This window comes from Apus apus, chromosome 1 (assembly GCF_020740795.1).
Source record: "Apus apus isolate bApuApu2 chromosome 1, bApuApu2.pri.cur, whole genome shotgun sequence".
Taxonomy (NCBI): Eukaryota; Metazoa; Chordata; class Aves; order Apodiformes; family Apodidae; genus Apus; species Apus apus.
The window spans coordinates 102,134,604-102,155,147 of NC_067282.1; the positions used below are offsets into that span (position 1 = coordinate 102,134,604).

At 36.0% G+C, this 20,544-nt stretch overlaps 3 protein-coding genes across 9 annotated transcripts in view; 1 reads left to right on the top strand and 2 right to left on the bottom strand.

Annotated features, from left to right (window-relative positions):
* Positions 1-20,544, top strand: part of CASK (calcium/calmodulin dependent serine protein kinase) — a 189,161-nt gene that overhangs the window by 89,143 nt on the left and 79,474 nt on the right. For 6 of the 7 annotated variants that reach the window (XM_051609086.1, XM_051609085.1, XM_051609088.1 and 3 more), the window contains exon 6: positions 13,987-14,089. In XM_051609086.1, coding sequence (XP_051465046.1) covers positions 13,987-14,089 — 103 coding nt within the window. Of the gene's footprint in view, positions 1-13,986; positions 14,090-20,133; positions 20,233-20,544 lie in introns of those variants that run through there. The other variant, XM_051609091.1, reaches the window with a different exon arrangement.
* On the bottom strand, positions 268-1,428 carry GPR82 (G protein-coupled receptor 82). The gene has a single exon (XM_051609094.1). It carries the CDS (start codon positions 1,297-1,299, stop codon positions 268-270), a length of 1,032 nt encoding a protein of 343 aa, XP_051465054.1. The 5' UTR covers positions 1,300-1,428.
* Positions 8,159-12,423, bottom strand: GPR34 (G protein-coupled receptor 34). Its single transcript, XM_051609093.1, has 2 exons — positions 12,337-12,423; positions 8,159-10,585 (listed from the first exon to the last, which is right to left on the bottom strand). Exon 2 carries the CDS (start codon positions 10,561-10,563, stop codon positions 9,421-9,423), a length of 1,143 nt encoding a protein of 380 aa, XP_051465053.1. The 5' UTR covers positions 10,564-10,585; positions 12,337-12,423; the 3' UTR covers positions 8,159-9,420.

Below are 20,544 nucleotides of genomic sequence, written 5' to 3' on the forward strand. Positions count from 1 at the left end.
ACTGTCTATAGGTCAAACATATAATGTCTTTTGCATTGCATCGATAAAGGTTATTACATAGTTCAGTGTATCAATTGCTTGGATTCCTTTAGATATATACATCATATTTATTATGGCTAATGTTGATGGAGCAAGCAAGATCATTTGAAAAAAAAATACAAGTAACTTTCTCATTTTGTTTAAATATTTACCATTTCATATCAAAGTCTGGTTGTAAGTAGTTTAAATTAGTTTATTGTTACTTATTCTACATCTTTCAATATTTCTTTACATTTCGGGAGTCTCATCAGTGAAAATATCAGCTTTACGTTTGTGATGTTCTGGTGTAGATTTTTTAAACAGGCCATACAGACTTTTCTTAAAAGTTTTATCTAGCAGAAGGGTTATAACTGGATCTAAACTACTCTTAGCAGCCGCGAGACAAATAAGGAAATTTTTAATTTCTACTAGATAGTTTAATCTTGGGCAGTCTTTATTTTTAAGCAGAATATAAAAAACTGGCCTAAAAATATGATATGGAAGAAAGCAGACAGTTAATATCACCTGGATTACAAGAATGTTTCTTTTCACTGTTCCATAAATTAAATGTTTTCCTCCAATACAGGTATTTTTTTGTATTTTACTCAAATGTCTGGTAAGGGAATAGTATGACAGCAAAACCATCATAAATGATACAAAAAACCATGATGTGGCAAGAGAAGCTGAAATCATTGCAGCAAATTCACCAGCTTCTACCTTGGTGCTGTAGCATTTGTAAGTTCCTTGCGTAGCCCTCTCCTGGGCACCATACGCTATAGCTGTTATTGTTATGCACAGCACAATAAGCCATATAAAGATGCACAAATATTTAGCAAATTTTGGCTGACGAAACTTTTCAAGTACACATCTGTAAAAGTTTTCATTAGCTGCTTCAGAGAATTGTGTATCATTGTTTTTCTTCAGTGTTGCATACTGACTTAAAGCAATTGAACATAAAATTGTAATCGTAACATACATACTAACGTGCATAATGAGATTCCCGAGGTGATGTGCTATTTTACATGTTAGAGAGTCATAAGTCCATTGGTACCCTCTTGCAAAATAAACAGCCATAAAAGGCATAGTGCTGCATACGAGTAAATTTGCAATGACAAGGTTGACCAGGTAAATGTATTGTGTTCTTTTTGTGGGTGCTTGCCTTGATAATATCCAGACGGCAAGAATATTTCCAAAACTTCCAGCAGGACATAGGAAAGAGTAGATGACTGGTAGAGCTACAGTAGTGGCGATTGATGGCTGAAGACATGTTGAATTTCTCATTTATGCCAATATTTCTTGAATGAATGGTCAGAGCTGCAACCGAATTAAAATAATTATTCTTCTGTACCATGCACCTAACATCTGTTTTAATTTTTGCTCTTATTTTAACTGTTCCTTTTTCTCCCCTGTTTTCAGTGTTATTAACTGCTGTTTGTCCTCTGAGGTTATCATCTTGAGTTTGCATAAGGTTACTGTTTGGGTGTCCTCTTCCACTGGGATTATGTGAAGAAAAGTTGACTTATGTTAAACCCCAAAGATTTTACATGCATAGAATGTAATAAAATAAATGAGGAAAACAGAAGGCTCAAGCTAGGGTCTGACAACTTGTGTGGTCTTGGTTTATTTCTTAATCTTCTCTAACATCTGTAACCTACTTTAGGAACCATTCTAGACTATTTTAAGTTTTAAATAAACATAGTAATTGCAAAGTACTACTTTAATTTCAGAAATGCAGAGGAATATCCTGTACCTCCATTTAAATTTAAATTAAGCTTTGCACAATGTAATAATCTGGTTAGATGCATTTATTTTGTGCTGATACCTGTATCTAATGTTATTTTGTTCAGAGGTCTAATTTTACATGTATATCTTCATAAGCAATTCATACAAATTGATTGTTAAAAACTGCAATACTGTTTTTCCAAGTTCACTTTTCACTCTTTTCTCTATTTCCAGACTTCAAATAAGAAATCAAAGCTCTGTACAATAACTGCATATGAAAACGGGCATTTCAGCTTACTGACTAGTAGTAAAGAGAGATTTTCTTGTTATATGGATACTGTTTCAGTGAAGTGTATCATAGTTGGCTTTTGTTCCAAATAAAACCACATAGAAAAAATTAACATCTCAGAGTCACAGACTGATAATTTTTTTGAAACAGCTGTAAGCAAATTAATTCAGATACCAAGAAGATTCAGTGTAGCTGTGATAAGAAGTCCAGACAGCAAGCTGATTAGGTAGCAAAAAGTTGTAAAAGTCATTTTAAAAAATTATGCTGTAGGCCGTGTTTGTCAACTTAAAAGTGAAACAAACTTTTTAAACTATCATTTTAGTGTACACTAAGCCCCATGTGGATTATTGAACCAAAACGTATTAAATTATTTTATTACAACATAATTGTTGAATCACAAAGTAATTGTTGAATTCAGTTGTTTAGAAGTCTAATGATCATTTTTGCACCAATGCCCAAATTCTGTCTAGTGAAACAAAGAAGTAGTAGTTTTAAACTTACCTGTGCAAGCTGTAGGCACCTTCCTTTGCAGTGAGGAAATTTTTCTGTCTGATGTCCACTTTATCTCCACTGCTGCAATGAAAAGGATATTTTAATCTGGCAAGTACAATTAAGAACAGTATTTCTCTGACATAAATAGTTTTTCAGAATGTACACTTCTCTTTCAAAAGTGTCAAAAAGCAGCTAGGCAGTTACAAAAACAGACTTTGAAATTAGGCCAGGATGCAGCTCCATTAGAGAAATAAAAAGAATGAGATACTGTGGAAGAGTGATTGGAAGAGTCCTTAGGGCATGTAGGTATGGCACAGAAACACCTAACAATACATTATATAGTGCTTTCCTCTTTTTAAGGGTGGAGTTGCTACTGTCAGTTTCTTTAGAACTGCCCACTTTCCAGAGGGGGGGCGGGGAGAAAGAGAATTTGTATTTTCAATTGCATTCAACTAGTCTTCATCTCCAAGATCTATCACAAAGCTGACTTTGTATTCCTGAAGCCCACATTCAGTAATCCGTGTCTTTCCTTGCATGAGGAACCAAACAAACACATCTTGTAAGTCTAGTCAGGTGATGGATTGTTTGGAGGCACTTCACAGCTGATGTGTTCCAGGCATCAGTTGAGGAAAACTGACTCTGTATCCAAGAAGTACACTCTTTTATACAAATCATTCAGAAGACCGGATGGTTTCCTTTCTCCACAGGAAAGATTTTATTCCAGATCATCAAACATTGTTTAGCTCTGCAGAGGTTCAGACCTATGAATTCCCTTCTGTCTGATGCATCTATGATTGTCAGATATGGCTTTTCAATAGCTATAAATAAGTTCATTGTCGAGGTTTGGGCCCACTGTGGCAACAAAGGAACAGCCCCATAGCTGCTCACTCAATTCCCCCGCACACACACACACTCTGGGATGAGGACAAAGCTCATGGGTCGAGACAAAGGACAAGGAGTGTTCTTCACCAATGAAGGTCCTGGGCAAAACAGGCTCAACTTGGGGAAAAATAATTTAATTTCACAGTAATCAAACACACACAGGACACAGACAACACACAGAGCAGGGCTTGCATGTTACCCCACCCCTCCCTTCTTCCCGGGCCCAAATCCCTTTGTTCCCGGTTTCTCTCCCTCCTTCCCCCCAGCGGCACAGGGGGACAGGGGATGGGGTTTAGCAAGCTGGTGGTTCCTGCTGCTCCTTCCTCCTCAGGAAGAAGGATTCCTTACAGTCCTCCCCTGCTTCCCCACGTGGTCCCTCCCATGGGACAGAGTCCTCCATGAACCTCCCCTTCATGGTCCTTCCCACGAGGTCCGGAGCTGCTCCAGCCTGGGCTTCCCACAGAGTCACAGGCTGCTACAGGAACAAACTGCCCTGGTGCTGGGGTCTTCCACAGCTGTGTAATCAGAGTCCACTGGCACAAAATCCAACTCCACTGGCTGAGTTCACCTTTCCGGGAATCCCCAGGGAACGTTCCACCACGTTCCTCCATGAATGCAGGGGAACAGCCCTATGGGTTGCAGGGAAACTTCTGCTAGGGCACCTTCTTCCCCTTCTTCCTCACCAGCCACCTGGATCTTCACCCCAGCACTGCCTTTCACCTGTCCAGCTCAGCTCTTCTTTCTAACTGCCAGCCCTGCTCAGGTGTTATCTCAGTTCTTTCATATGTTAATCGCTGAGGCACATGTATTGTCCCTTCTGATGGCTCCTTGGCTTGGTTTTGGAGCAGGGGGAGCTTCTCAGCTTCTTACAGGATCCACACCTGGGGCCCTGCCCCCACTACCAAGAATCCAGCCAAACCAAACCAGCACATTCATTTAGGAGAACAGAGGAGATAATATATCAAAACTTCTGCAATTTTCTAAGAGTCTTGTTTTCTTAGTTTTGCTACCTCATCTACTATCAATTTTATTATTCAGTCTCAATATTAATTTTATATTTTTATACTATAATGATAGACACGTGCACAGGCCTTATATTTAGACTACATAGTTGATGTAGTTCCAAGTTAAGGGGAAACTTGATGTGGAGTATGCTGTCATTAGTTTGCAAGTACTTTAATTTTTATTCCTGTTAGATATTGTATTCAAATGGTTCTTTTTCTCTGCACACTGAATTTGTATGGTGCAACATGACTTCTTTCTCTCCACCCTGATTCTCTGTGTGCTTTCAGAGAGAGTATTACACCAAAGCATTCCTATGTGAATTTTCCAATTGCAGGAATAATGTGACTCTCACTTGCTTATCTGTGATGTAAGTTGCACTCCTATTCAATTAAATTTTTCAATGTTGTGTTATCAAAACAACTGATACTTGTCCAGCCTCTTGAAAAATACCAATTTGTAGGTTAAAACCCTACTTACAGTCAATTTCAGTGTGAAAATGAAAGTTGATGTTGTGGTTTACCCTGGCAGGCAGGTAAGGCCCACACAGCTGCTTGCTCACTCTACCCCAGTGGGATGAGGAAGAGAATCGTAAGTGTAAAAATGCAAAAACTTGATTATTATTTCTGACTCTTCCCCCTTCTCTTCTTGTGGCTGCTCTGCTGCAGAACAGGCTTCTGATGCATCCTCCTGCTCCCTCTAACATGCTCTGGTCAAGTCTGTTGTTAACTCAAACCCTTTGAGCTCCATGTTGGCTGCCAAAAACAGTTGTTGTGGTTTAATCCCAGTAGGCAGCTACAGTCCAAGCAGCCTCTTACTCCCCCTTCTGTGGGTTGGGGAGGGAGAACTGGTAGGGTAAACGTAAGAAAACTCATGGTTTGAGATAAAGGAAAAAAAAAGTAAATTAAAAAACATAAACCAAAACCCAAGAAAAATAAGTGATGGTAGACAACCCCCCCTGCCCCCTTTCTCACCCACAGCTGACCAATGCCCAGCTAGTTCCTGAGAAAGAGCAGCCCTGGCAACCTTCCTCTCCAGCTTTTATTGCTGAGCATGTGGTCCTATAGTATGAAGTATACCTTTGGTTGGGGTCAGCTGTCCTGGCTGTGACCCCTCCCAACTTTTTGAGCACACCCCAGTCTACTCACTGACTCACTGGTGGGGCAGTGTGAGAAGCAGAAAAGACCTTGACTCTGTGGAAGTGCTCCTCAGCAGTAACTAAAACATCCATTTGTTATCAACCCTTTTCATCACAAACCAAAAACAGCAATGTACAAATTGCTGTGAAGAAATTTAACTCTATCCCAGCCAAAACCAGTAGTTGTTTACTCAAACCAGGTACACTTTTGATGTATTTATGATTCAAGTTATAAACTTGTTTCTGGAAAGCAGTTTTGTTTCTTGGCTTATATTTTCTGTTCATGTTAAGGAATATATGTATGACAACACAGCTATCAATGTATTTGTCAAGTCTAAAAGGTGTAGAAGTGATTAGCCAGCATGTATATTTTCTATGCATTTTGTTACTAGTATTTATTCTAATTAAGAATACAGACTCCTATTTACATAGCAAAAAGAGGTGGCATTTTGGTGCACTAGCTGAAATTTGAGGATGTGTTGTAGGTTTGAATAAAGATTGAATATTATGTTCATGCAGGTTATGTGGAAATGTGTTTTGAGTTAGCCTCTACTTACAGAAAGAAGAATAAATAGAGTGATTTTCATTTTGAAATTCAGCTGAAGACTCAACTTACTGCTGTAATTGACCCTGATAGTACTTAAGAAGCACTGCTAAGACAGGAAGTAAGAGACACTATTAAGGTGACTAATTATATAGTAATTTGACATGTCACAGTGTAGCTTTCAGCAGACCTCCCAAGGTTCTTCAGCACTGTTTTACTCTTCAGTAATACTGATTTGCAGAGCCTGGCATTTTACCCTCAAAGTTGGGAGAATTTATTGCAGAAAATAGATGTTAGGATTAAATATTTTTAAAAAATAATAAAGATACCTGCTTTGGGTTTTTTTGTTGTCAGTAGTAATTGTTTCCTGCATTACATTGCTGTCTAGTTTCAGATCTGTTTCTGAGCCAGTTGATACATCCTGCCTTTAACATCTTGAAGCACTGATTTACATATTTGTGGAAATCCATAAGTATTTTCACTTGTCTAGTTGCTTTTGGGGGTGGTTTTTTTTGTTCTGCTACTCCCTTAATGTCACACTTGCACACACAAGTGTTCCTTTTTTCCATGCCATACCTGATGTTATAGACTTATGCTCCCTTTCAGATTTTCATTTCTGAGCTGAAGAATGGGTTTATTTAATGTTTTCTGTATAGAATCTGTATCATCTAAATGCTACAATAGCACAACCATGACTTACCTGTTTCCTCCTAGCTTTAATAATCTTTCATTGCTGTTGAACAGAGTGATATCTGTAACTGGTTTTTAGGTATGACTACCCTGAATAATAATAGTATGTTGTTTGAAAACTTTGTTTTCTCTTTACTCTTATTCATTCCAGATTATTGTGTTCAACATATTTATAAATGTATCAATTTGCGTATGTACTGCAAAACTATTTTCCTGTTGTCTTTTTGTGTATTTAGTTACTGACAAAATAATATTATAGTAACCAAGTAAATGTTACATAATTTACACAAGTATGCCCAGAATACTAAGGTGAGATGCTCTTTGTCCTGTGGAACATACTCCTATTTGCCTTTTGCTTTCAAAGTCAACTTCATTTGTAGCATTGGAGCTCTTTACCATTACTTGGATCTTCTGATGAGATCTGAGTCTAGTTTCACATTTGTGCAGTGTTCATGAACTGTGCTCCTGGTATGTGAAAATCCTGTTGTAAATGGAATACTTCCTTTAAAAAAAATTTAGAATTTGAATTTCATTTTAGCCACACAGTACCTTTTGTGTGCCACTCCTCCCCCCCAGCCTGATGATCAGGGTCATTGATCAGCTTCTCACAGTAGAAGAAATACCAGTCAAGAAAGAGTGATGAGATAACGTATATATCAGGTGAAATGCTGGTTTATAAACTCCATTTGCTTTACCAGAGTTGATGTAACAGTGAGAATTATACTGCACATGAGAGCTGCAGAGGATAAGGAATTTGCTGTTCCTTCCACTGTACAAATACTGAGCCAAGACAGTTCTTGCTTCAGTGTACATGCAATAGGATGATGAGACAAGAGATAAAAGACTGTGGAAAAAAAGGTAACACAATTATTGTGAGAATCAGTTAGAAATTATTGTTAAAATATCTTAAATAATTGTATGCTGAAATGTATAAGAAAAATGCAGTTTCTATCATACTTCTGTGAAAACTGCATGTTTGTGGGATCTCATTCCTGAATATTATGTAACTCTGCTCTTTTTTGTAAAAAAAAAAAAAAAAAAACAAAGAAAAAAAAACAAAGAAAAAACCACCAAACCCACTGGCTAGTCCTGGTAATTTGTTGAGCATGTTTATATCCAGCTTCACAAAACTGAGTGAAGTAAAATCACATAAAAATTAAACCCAGTTTATATATAGCAGAGGTAAAGTTTTATGTTTACTTTGTTCAATGAGATTTATGAATAGCTTCGGTGAAACCAGAATATTCTACAGAATTAGTAAAATTCCACAAGTTTTTACATGAATTTGGCATTAAAGGTCACATGATCAGAGAAGTTACTTGTAGTTGTATTAAAGCCACTTTCTTTTCACCAGCTTATTTGAGCAATATTGCTGGTATGTGTTCAGGATAATAAAACCTTATTTTATGGAGCTGAACATCTACTGTCTAATTCGTTCACCTTTCTGACCTATCATGCCAGACATATAAGTTGTTCTTGGTATAACTGCCTCATCACTTTACTTTGGGTCAAACAGCCCCTGCCTTCAGCCCCCTTTTTTTAAACAGTGTTACAATTTGAAATGCTTGGTTTGTGCCTAAATACATAAACTTGCTTGGTTTTGATCTGAGAATATAATTGCATAAATGGCATATTGTTTCTACATTACTATTTGCTAAGCATCAGCAATATTGAGATTATTTTAACCACATGAAAAGAGAAGATCTGTGCCAGGGACAAAGTGTGCAGCTGAAATGCATGGCTTTTGGAAAGCTGTAGGTAGATCAGTGACTGAGCCTGAAAAGGATCAGAGCTGATGTGCCAGGTGTTCACAAGACCTAATTTTTCTATTCTGCTCTGTATACTTAGTTATGTGAGCTTATTTTCCTTGTTGAACTATTTTGTGTAGCTGCCATCACCAAATTTGTCAGTTTGAAGGAAATCTTAGGTGACTGAAACCATGGGTATATCACCTCTCCTTTAATTTCTAATTTTCCGAAAGCTTTGCTTGGTTTTCCTCAGGTGCTTGACCTTGATAGTCATTGAAATGTTGAAAATACAATAAGGGGCTTAGGAAGCTTGAATATTTTAATGTTGCTGTTTAATGATACAAAGTGGTTTTTCTGCAATTATAACTGAATTAATGGCAGTTGTATTCTTTACCTTACTTTTAAACCACATATGTTGCTAAATTCTCAAATATTTTCTTGGAAAAAAACCTTCTATAAATGTAATTAAAATGCTGATCTCTTTGAAATGTAATAAAATAGAGAAATACATAAAATGTGTAGTCCTTGATATAGCTCTTTCCAATAGGACACAATTTACTTTTTCCAAAATTCATCTATTATTTACATACACTAGTTGGTAATAACATATATATACTAGATTCTTTCAAACCACATCAAGGAAATCTCCTTAAAGAGTTAGTGTTCCAGATTAGTCCAGCAGATGATGTCTGAGGACTTCCTATTTTGTTTTCTTGGATAAACAAGAACATCATTCTTCTGAAAAGTAACTTCTCATTTTCACAAACAGAAGTAAGACTTCTCATTTTTTAACAGGAAGAAAGAGGCAGGATTAGTAGCTGTACAATATTGCATTTGGTACACCTTGAATTGATGTCTTGGGGTGAGAGAAGCCAATAGCCATTCACGTAAACAATCAAATCAGAGACTTCTTCTTTACAAAGCTTGAGTGGGGTGTGGTAGTAGATAGTCGCTCTTGTGTATATTGTCCAAGCTTTATGTCTGAAGTGCTTTCTAGCATGAAGCTTGGATCTCCATGAAGTCTTCTGCAAATAAGTTGGAGTACAGTCTTACGGACACTTCTGGACATTAGGAAGTACATAACTGGGTCTAAGCAGCTGTTAAAACATGAAAATATGAGCATCACCTCATTGGTTATGTGAATGACTTGCTTCCAATAACAAGATGGATTTTGTAGCTGTGATGTGATGTAGACGAACCGGAACATGTGGTAAGGAACAAAACAGATGGTAAAAATGATTAGTACAATGAAGGAATTCCTTGCTGTCTGGGTGTATTTTCCTGCATTGGGAAAATTTGCTCTTTTCTTTGAAATTTTCAGCAGGTTTTTGGCAATTTTAACATATGAAAGTATCAAAAGGAAAAAAACTATCCAAAAGAGGATTACAAGAATATAGTTTAAAATTGCTTCTGTCTTTGCATCCTGTTTATTTCTGTAATGAAAGCACATAGTAGAATTGCTGTCCTCAGTCTTAAAAAAAGATGGTGCAACTACTACTATAAATCCTATTAGTGCAAGTGCCCACACCGTGCAACAAATATGTATACTTCGTGTAGTAGTTAACATTTTAGGACGCTTCACAGATTTATTTATTTTTATGTAACGATCTAGACTAATCAGTCCCAGCAATACTATGCTAATATACATGTTCATATAAAGTAGAGTTCCTACAATCTTGCATAAAACAGGTCCAAGCTTCCAAGTGTTTTTCTTAACATGATAGACTATTCGGAAGGGAAGACAGAAGATCAGCAGAAGGTCTGCAACAGCTACATTTAGCAAGTAAACTTGGATAGAATTCCTTTTCTGGTGAACGCACAGGAAAGCAAACAGGGCAATCGTATTTCCAACCAATCCAACAACAAAAATAATAGAGTAGAAGAGTATCAAAGCAAATGACAGTGAGTTGTGATCTAAAAAACAACTGGCATTGTTTTGAATTTCTGAGGCATTTATGGCTAGGTTAGTTTGATTGCTCCGGAAGACTTCCTCGTGTGGAAGAATGGTCAGTACATCAGCTGAAGCTGCTGCCATCATTTGTGAGGATTTTTTAGCTGTTCTGTAGGGATGCAAAGAGAAATTTTGAGAATTATATTGCCATTGGATCATTTTCACTTTTTTTTTTTCTTTTTTTGCATAACCTTACATGATGTAAACTTAAAAGGCCACTAAAAAAAGTAAATGCACTGAAGGATTGCTGTAGCTGAGTAGAAGGGCTGTCAGCTGGATATCATAATACAATCAGTCTAGAATTATCAGTTCCTGTTTTTCTTCATGTGATATGCAAAAAAACAGATGGTACAAATTACTCAGATAATTTTTTTGTCATTACATCTTTATTACCATCTTCTATTGTTTTAAAAATCAACTGTTATGTTTTGCTGCAAACTTTAAACTTTGTTTCATCTATAAGTACAAATGAGGAGTTTTTAAGATTGATTTTACGATTAGTCTTTCTGACTCAGAAAACTTTACTTAAGATGCAAAAACTGGTAAGCATAACTAAGTGAAGTATTCTCAGTGTTGATACAAAATACATAGAAATATATCAAAACAATTCTAAACTCATCAGAATTAATTTTAAATAAGTATCTGGGATCTCTTGCATACAAGTCACTAGTTTTCAGTGAGAAAAGCAATTGCCAATTAATATATATTTGGCTATGTAATATGTTACAATTAACCCTGTGAAACTATTACAGTGGCTTGTTTTTAATAATTTATATCTTCATGTAAATTTAAGTATATTTTTCCTTCCCTTGACTGTTCACAAATCAATATTATGCAAATAAACTAATACTGCCTGGAAACCACATTAATGTAGTAACAGTTTTCATCACTTCCTTGTTTCCCTTGTTTTCCTTTTGAAATTTTTTATTTCACTGAGCTTATTTATGACAAGGAAGGTGAAATGTGGAAGATGAAAGCCAGCTTTTACCAAAGAAGGAAAACTAAAAAAAATGTGGTTAGGAGAGCAGAATCACAATGAGCTGCTAGAGGGGTGTTTAAGACTTATTAGTAATGATACAACTTTTGTCCTCAATTTGTATGTCACAGGGACAGAAGATTCCACAAATAATTTTATTGAGGGCTTTTTTTTAAGGGGAAAATTCACAGAATGTTCAGAATTGAGCTTTGTTATTCAACAACAGTAACAAGAAAAAAAACAACACAGCACTGCCTAATACATAACTTTTAAAATAGTTTTTCATTTGCATGTTAGGTCTTAAAAATGCAAATTTACATTTAAATGCATAATACAGCTACAGCAGTGAAAACGGCAGTACTTTAGGTAAAATTCTTAGTAAGACCAAATGTTCATACAGAATCTGAATTGAGGACAGTCTACAATGTTTCAACATCCTGTGTTAGCTGATCTTAAAGTAGCATTAAATTATTACAAAACGTTAGCAGTTTTAAAAATATTCCAGGTTTTATATTTGCTATTTCATATTGTCAAAACAATAAGTGATTTCAAACATTTTATTTAAAAACATGGTATTTTAAAATACATCTTGACACCTGTCTCCTACTGTAATTTCTTTTATATGTTGCTTTATAAAAATGCTTGACATCATGAGCTGCATTAGTGACAGGTTTTAGGTCAATGAGGAAAATCGGTTAGACTGCAGATCCAGTAGAAACATAATATTTTGTTACGATAAGTTATGTCATCTGTAAGCAAGCAGGCACGCTTAATCTTAGGTATATTTAAGAAAGGGTCTGAAAGTCAGAAGTACCTTTGCAGTTAAGAAAAAATGTAATAGAGATTTCTTTTACTTTAGCTGAAGTATAAAAGAAACCACTTACCATTTCTATAGTAAAAACTTCTGATTTTCAAAACTGCTGGTGAAGACAGGGAGGAGTAACATGCAAGTCCTCTTATTAGAAAGCTAAAGCACCAGCTTCTCTATGAAAGTGATGAGAATCAGCTGACACAGTACAATTAGCAACAAGGGGAAGTCTAGCTAGTGTTGCAACTGTGTTTTTTTACAAATACTTTTAACTAGCAAAACTGTTGAAAAGATCAATTTTGCTGTTAATTTGGACTTTGCTGGAAGAAGTTCTGTAGTGAAGTTTTCTCTGAGTTTTACTTTGAATAGGAGATTTGGATTTTTCTCAGAAACTTTGTTTCTGGTGAGCAGCATCAGCAGTTTTGTCTCTGGATGACAATTAGCCTGTCTTTAATACTCTCATGAAAATAAAATCACTTTTTCAAATGTAGGGTACAGAGAAATCAACACCACAGTGCAATGGTACATTTTGCTTACACCGTTGTTGTCATTTTCACTCAAAGTGACAGTGATGAGAGAATGTGAAAGTGCCCAAAGAGTGCCACTTAGCAATTTCATTACGGTAGAAGTGAAACGCAATGTTCAGAGAGAATACCACCTGGTAATAGCATTTTAAATAGAATGTAAGGGATTGAAAATTGCATTTATAAATTGCAGATTTTAGAATGGGTTCTAGAAGTTCTGATATAAGGTAGCCTGAATTTAATTATCATCTCAAGAACATTGTCTTGACTTAGTATTCCTCTTAGCACTTGTAATGAGAATGTTCATGTTAATTTGCTTAATGTATCATGTTTAGGAAGCAAGTTTTTATGGGATTCTGCATATCTCAGATTTGTAAACCTGAAGGTTCTTGTTCTCATAAAAAGGAAACTTTTTAAAGGAAAATATAGGTGGTTAAAGATGATGACTTTATAGGTAGTCAGACTGAACTTGTAGCTCCTTTGCACGATTTTGAGTTCTTAGTCTTTCTCAAGAAGCGTTATACAAAATTTACATTCTTCATTTTAAATACTAAGGTTGTCTGCAAAGGGAGGCTTTGAGTAAATGCAGGAGGTAATTCTACATTAAATGCAGTTGTTTGGCTATGTGTCTTAAATACTGAATTGTGTTTGAATAGATTTTGTCTGTCTGTTGCTTCAGTCACTATCTATCCAAATTGTATACATCCTTTTCTGCAGCTGGAAAGTGATCAGTGAATTCTGTGATTAAGGCTCAAAGTAACGTTCTATGTTCTCTGTGAGAAGGCTAAGATCCAACAAAGTGTGTTTATCATAGTCAGAATGTTTCTGATGAAGAATTGAAACAGTGTAATCCTTAAGGCCTTACAGGGCCCTTAAGGGCAAAAGATAAAAAGAAAAAGTGATACCAGGTAAGAAATTATAGGCACTAATTTTTATCTCTGTTTTATTATGATTTCACTTTGTATTCCTTATGAGTTCTGTTAAGTCCTGAAATAATTTTACTGTGCCTGGGACAATTGAAAGGGAAGTCAGTGAAGAAAGAAGAGTCCATGCCAGAAAAAAAAGTATCTGAAATAAAGACATTACTTTTTAAGAAGCCCAGAATTCTAGCTTCTGTTTACAAATTTATGAAAATAAATTTTAAAATGCAAGTTGTATTTCTCAGATAATATAACAATTTGTCTGGTTTTTTGTCTTTTCAGCCACACTGTGTACTGCTTGCCTCAAAAGAGAATTCGGCCCCAGTAAAGCTTGGTGGCTTTGGGGTAGCAATTCAGTTAGGAGAGTCTGGGCTTGTTGCTGGAGGTAAGAAATTTTTCTTCAGCATTATATAATGTTGTACTGCACAGTTCTGTGCTCATAAATAATTTTTCACTAAAGACTTTATTAACATTATAAATGCACACAGTTAAGCTACATAGCTAGTAGAATTGTTTTAACGCTTTTGTGCACACATAAACTGAGTATTAAATCCCTCTGAATGTTATTCAACAGGAGCTTACACTGGTTTGCTCAAAATAAAATTTAAAAAGCAAAAACTTTCCCATTTTAATACATTTTTTAGCATAATTCTTCAATGTTTGACAAAGCAAATAAAATAAAAATGCTATCAGGATTGAAATGTATGTCAGTCCAGTTGAGTAAGGGCTTACTACAGCATCTTCAGTGCTTCCCTGAGATTCTTAGGCAATTTCAGTCAGAATGCTACACTGTTTAATAGCAAAATCTTACTAGTTTTCACATGTGACTCTTTTCTGTGTTTTAATATTTCACTGTAATTACTGCATAAGACATCGATATCTTGATACATATGTATATTTTTTGACTGTGTTTTGTTTTCTGTGGATTTTATTTCCTCTAGCTGCCTTCCATATTGTTCCAGACAATAGGGTTATGCTTTAATGAGCCTGCACAGATGAAGACCCAATCACTTTTCTGATGCTTTCATTGGCAGAGTAGGAGACCACAACAAAAAAATTTGTTGGTTTTATTTTTTTTTTCTTCAAAACGAGTAACCCTCTCAGTACAATGCTTCTTCAAAAACTCAAATTTCCTTATCTAATTACTTAAAGGTCTGCAACAATTTGGCTTTAATATGCTCTTTAAAATAAAAAGCAAATCCAATATAAGCACCAACAGCTTCCGTTATCTTTCAGAGATCACTAATACCCTGAAAATATCCAAGTATCTTACTACCTATAGACCTAAATACATATTTTCAAAGAAAATACTCATCCAGTTAAGCTACTGTTGTTTCCTTAATAAAAAGGTCACTCCTTCCTTTAATTTTCCTTTGTTTCTCATATTTTCTTTACTTCAGCCACTGCTTTTTTTAGTGATAGCTCCTACACTTGTTTATGGTTCTCTCATTTTTCTTTATATCCTCACTGAGTGACTTCATCCATTTCTTCTGTTTCAGCTGCTCTTCTGTCAGATACAGTATGCTTTCTTGCAGACTATTAGCTAGCTGTCTCACAAGAAACCACAAGTTCTACTCAGAAAAAATATCCTGTGTTTTCCCCAAAATTTGTCATCCTTCCTTTCCTGTTACTATTTACTGTTCTGCAATCCCTCTCATTATTCATGTACTCAGCCTCCATGCAGTTACCAGTGCTGGTCTGTTTTTTTCTGTGTAAAATGTTTTCATTCTTTTCTAGTTCTGCTTGCAGGACTATCATGGTTTGTCACCTGACCCCACCTGGAAGGGAGAATTGGGAAAAAGAAAGGAGACCTGTGAGTTGGAATGAAAACAGATTTAGTAATAATAATGAACTAATATTAACCCAAATACTAGCATAAGATACAAAGCTATACTCAGCTCCAGATAGTAGTCACGAGCTGCACGCTTCCAGCACTGAAGGCTGAATGCCCAACACTGTGATCAAGACAGAAAATGCAAAGGGCAGCACATGGGATGACCAATGAGATGAACTGGATCCTCTCGGGAAGGCAGCCATGGTAGAAGCCCCCAGAACATTCCCACTAAATTCCTGATTTATACTGAAGGTGATGCTCATGGTACAGAATAGTTTGTTTGGCCAGCTTGGGTCAGCTGCCCTGGGCTTTGCCTCTCCTATCCCACTGCACCTGCATGCCTCAAAACTGCCCTCAGCTGTGGCCACTGTGGAAACCTGCATACCAGAGCATCTTACCACTTTTGTTCTCCCAGAATTGGACCCCACAGTTTCTCAAAACTACAGTTTCTCTAAACAGAAAAAATACTTTAGAATTCTGTCCCAGCAAAACCAGGACAAGTACTTACAGAAACTTCTCTCTTAAGCCTCATCAGTATAATATTTCTCAGCATAAGTATCTTTTGACTCATCCATCTTGACTCCTAGTCTGCCTTCATTTTTATTATTTTTTTTTTCCTCTCTCAACTGTCATTTCCAATTTTCAGCTTTTTTGCTAGCACTTCTTACTTTTGGCTTCAAATTCCTCTCGTTTTCAGGGATTCCCAGAATCATTCCACTCCATTTATATACCGTGGACAGTCTCAGTTCTACTACCTATTTCAAGCTTTCTCCTTAACACACTCCTTGTCTCTTTCTTTTTACCTTCCATTCCAGTCTTTATACCACAAACTACATCTGTTGTCTGGCAGTTCCTTTCCAGAGTCCTGCCTGAAGGCATATTACTAGACAGTCCCCTACCTGACACAGCATTCAGAAGATTTTATTCCTTCCCCTTTACAGTATCACCCTGTGTGTGTTATATGAAAGTTAACAACACTGTGTGTTTGAATTGGCTTACACATTTCTCATTAAAAATTGTTTATCTACATATTTGTTTAAGGAAGTTATGCGTATGCCCTATGGATAAGTTTCATTTTGCAGTAGTAGTAATAATAATAATAACAAATTGCAGACAGTACTTATTTCTCACTTGTCTCCTAAATGAAACAGAAACTCTCCTTACAGAGAAGTTTGTGAGCAGTATAATAACAAATCTGCTCACTTGCTCACCCTTTTTCTAATTTTAAGTATAAAAAATTGAATCATCTTAACATAGTCAATTATTTCCCTTACAGTGTAGCAATTCCTGTATTTGATTGTTAACACCCCAAAAAAGAAATTATCTTTTATTTAAAGCTATAATGGCATTACGATTCACATACTGACCCTAACAGGCCCTGTGTTTCTAACCCATTTCAGCGTTCAATATGCTTTAAAATTTTTACAGTATTGAAAACACGCTGCCTTATGCTTACAGAAAATGCAGTACTTACTGATCTTTCAGTCTCCATGTAATGTGTATTATCACAATACATTAGCAGAATATACACAATTACTAGTGTAAATCCCTATGTAGATGACCCTGGTGTTCAAGAAGAGAATTCTTTTATGTTTTCTTATTTTATGTTGCTTGAAGTAGTTTGTCTTTTGGTCCAGAACAGTACAGCTTTCTTTTAGAAAAAGCACATCAACTTTGAAATTAATGTAACCCTAGTAAAGTTCAACTGATAGGACTGTTGCCTTAATCTTGCATAAAAACCCAGCCATTATGCAAAAGCTCTTCAATATATATGACAGTCATTCTCTTTTGTGGTAGTATTTTTCTCCTAAAATAGGAGTTGTTATATCTAAAACATTCAGGGGTTAATGGTATTCTGAATTTTTTTTCTTGCTTCCATGCATTTGCATTTGTGCTGTTTTGCTTATCTCTTTACATGGGCACACCTGTGCCTGACAAGCTCAGATTGTGTGTAGCTGAGGAGAGCACAAATAGAAGGGAATTTTCTTCCTCAATGTCTTCAAAGCCTGCCTTCTGGGATACAGCTTTTGCTTTCCTTGGGACTATGGATTTTATTTCACTTTGTAATGAAGTTAAACCAAATTCCAGGTATTGAAAGTAGGCCAGTCCCAATCTTTTGATATAAGTCTGAAAGTAGACTTGTGCAGTTTAGAAGGATCTGTTCTTTTGAGCAGATAGAGGGTTATTTAACAGAAGCGTAAGGGAGCTCATGGTAACAAGCTGTGACATCATACTACGTGTCATTAATGAAGACTTCTGTGGAATAAATATTTCAGAACATGACTGTATTTTAGCAGGTAACAACCCATTGGAGTTTATTTTTCGGAGAGTTTAATTATTATTAACTAAGTACCAGAAAAAGGACATAGCCAGAACTCATTTTTCATAAGACCAGAAAGGAAAATGTAAGGAAATACTTTTTGTTCCATTATGTTTGCCCACAAGCTGCAATGCAGTGAATAAGAAGCATGTGTCATCTTCGAGTTACAGGAAGTTGTTTTCATGAGCTACTGTCATGGTTTAACACCTCCTAATCTGCAATGGTCTCTTCTTGCACTTCTTATGATCAGAAGTGGAAAATTTTGTTAAGTGTATTCATTTGAAGCATTGAAGTAGATACTTCAAGATGGAATTCTGACAGTATACACAGTAGCTACAGCTAGTCATAATTTCTAAATGACCTCTTTTATGGAACAGGATGTAGACAGAAAACAGTCCATGTTTGCATGGTTATGATGCAGCTGGAGTAGTGGAACCTCTGGGAGGTCAGTGATTTAACAGAGCAAGCTCACATTATGATCTGTCTTCCTTCTTGGACAATTTTTGCTTCCAGAAAGTGGTATGAATTGTCACAATATTTTCTTAAATGTGACATCAGATTTGTCAAATATCTTGGATGCAAAATCTTGGGATTTCTAGCTAATATATGGTATAAAAGTCTAAAGGAACAGAAGCCATTGAGTCCACAAGTGCTATTTTTTCCACATAATATGCTTGTTTTCTCCTAGCTTCAGCTAGTGCAAAACAAGGTAACCGTATAGACGTCAATGGCATGAGGTTCTGTTCTAACTGTCAAGCCCTATCTATGGGTAGTTAACTCCTTTTCATATTTACCTTTGCCATTATGCTAATCCATTGCAGTATTGATTTTTTACATATTAGCTAGCTCCCCTAAGTTGCTTCAGAATCTTATAGCATCTTCAGGTATCCTAACAAAACCACCATCATCTTACTGGAAAACATATGTTCTTAATAACAGTACAGCACAAATATCAAGTGGTCCTGGTACTTCATTAGCTAGCCTTTTAGACTTCGTACAAAAATAGCAAAGGAAGGCATTACCATAAATTTCCCTGCAAATAATACTATGGAATTTGAAGGGTGTAGGGGTATCTTTAAGTTCCTTATTTTTGTTTTTTTCCCATCAATTTAAAAATGATCATAGAATCACAGAATAGTTTGGGTGGGAGGGGACCTTTAAAGGTCATCTAGTCCAACCCTCCTGCAGTGAGCAGGAACATCTTCTTCATCAGGTTGCTCAGAGCCCCATCCAGCCTGACCTTGAATGTTGCAGAGAATGAGGTCTCTACCACCTCTCTGGGCAACCTATTCCAGTGTTTTCATTAAACTGGATCTTCTTGGTGGTTTTATAAACCCCAGTTTAAAAATAATATTTTTTTAAATGTTGGTTTTTTACATTGCATAGACTTTTTCCCTTTTCATCATCAACGTCTGAATGATGCAGAAAATCAATCTTTTATTTTCCAAGGAGAGGTAAATGTTTGTAACCTGGGGTCCTACACTAGTATTCTTTTCCTTAACTCATAGTGTTTCTTCCCTCTGCAAAGCAAGAGCAGTATTTCACTTTTTTGTTTGTTTGTTGTTTTTTTTTTTTATTAGCTTTGCCTCTGATAGACTTTGTTTTGTTTCAAAATTGCAGCTATGTTTTACTGTCTCAGAAATTCTGCTTCACATCTAGGTCAATTTGAGAGTGCTTACAGGATTCTAATGTGTTTAAAAGTTAGTTTAGGTTTACTTCCTACATCATAGTTTTATGGCTGAAAAGGCCATTAAATCAGTTATTATAATTTGTCTGGTAACATGTGATCTTTGTTCATTTTCTGGACACTAATATCCAGTTGCCTGCTGACGCATCTTTTAAAATACATTTTCTTCAGACAATCTCCTGTGCTGAAGCTGAATTGACTTTTTTCTCTTCTTTTTTTCCTTTTTTTTTTAAATCTGTCCATCTTCTCTGTACACCTGGCTTTAACCATCTCTATTGTCTGGAGTAATGTGGAAATGAATTTAAAGTAGTAAAGTATTGACCTATCTGATCTGTTTTGTGTGATTCTTTGATTCCTTCCACATTATTCTGGACATCCCACTCTACACATAGAAACTCCTTAATTTATTAACATATTTCTTATTACACTATTATGAGAGGTCAGATGGTGATGTTTATTAGTACCTCACATTTTTTTCCTAAAAATTATTTGTTCCAGTTGTTTCCTTATACATCGTTCAGATACTACTGCTGTTGAAAGACTCTTCTGATATCTTGGTCATCAATCCCCTGCCTTAGGGATGACAAAATCTGATTGGGTCTCTGTATATACTCTTCTTCTTGTGGAAAGCATAGCCCTATTGTCTGGAATAATATGGAAAGAGTCATAGAAACTAAATTATCAAAGGTAAGTCAAAATTTATCTTTAGTGCTTGTGAATGATATCAGATTGACAACACCTGAAGACTGAAGCTTTCTGTTTGTCCACAGGAAAAATCAGCAAAATTAGCAGTTCTATAGATGTCCAAACTACCAAAACTGCCTCAAAACTGACTGATAAGAAAGCTTACCTCTAGAAATAAGATATCTAATGTCTGTACCTATTCAGACATTGAGTGCTTCCTAAGTCAGAAAACACTTTGATGTAGGCATTTATTTACATTAATTGGGTGGGGGCAAGTATCACATTGAATACACACCATTGCTGAGTCTTCATATA

Bases quoted from the DNA above. Each gene is read 5' to 3' on its own strand.
- GPR82 (XM_051609094.1), bottom strand. From the start codon at position 1,299: ATGAGAAATTCAACATGTCTTCAGCCATCAATCGCCACTACTGTAGCT.
- GPR34 (XM_051609093.1), bottom strand. From the start codon at position 10,563: ATGATGGCAGCAGCTTCAGCTGATGTACTGACCATTCTTCCACACGAG.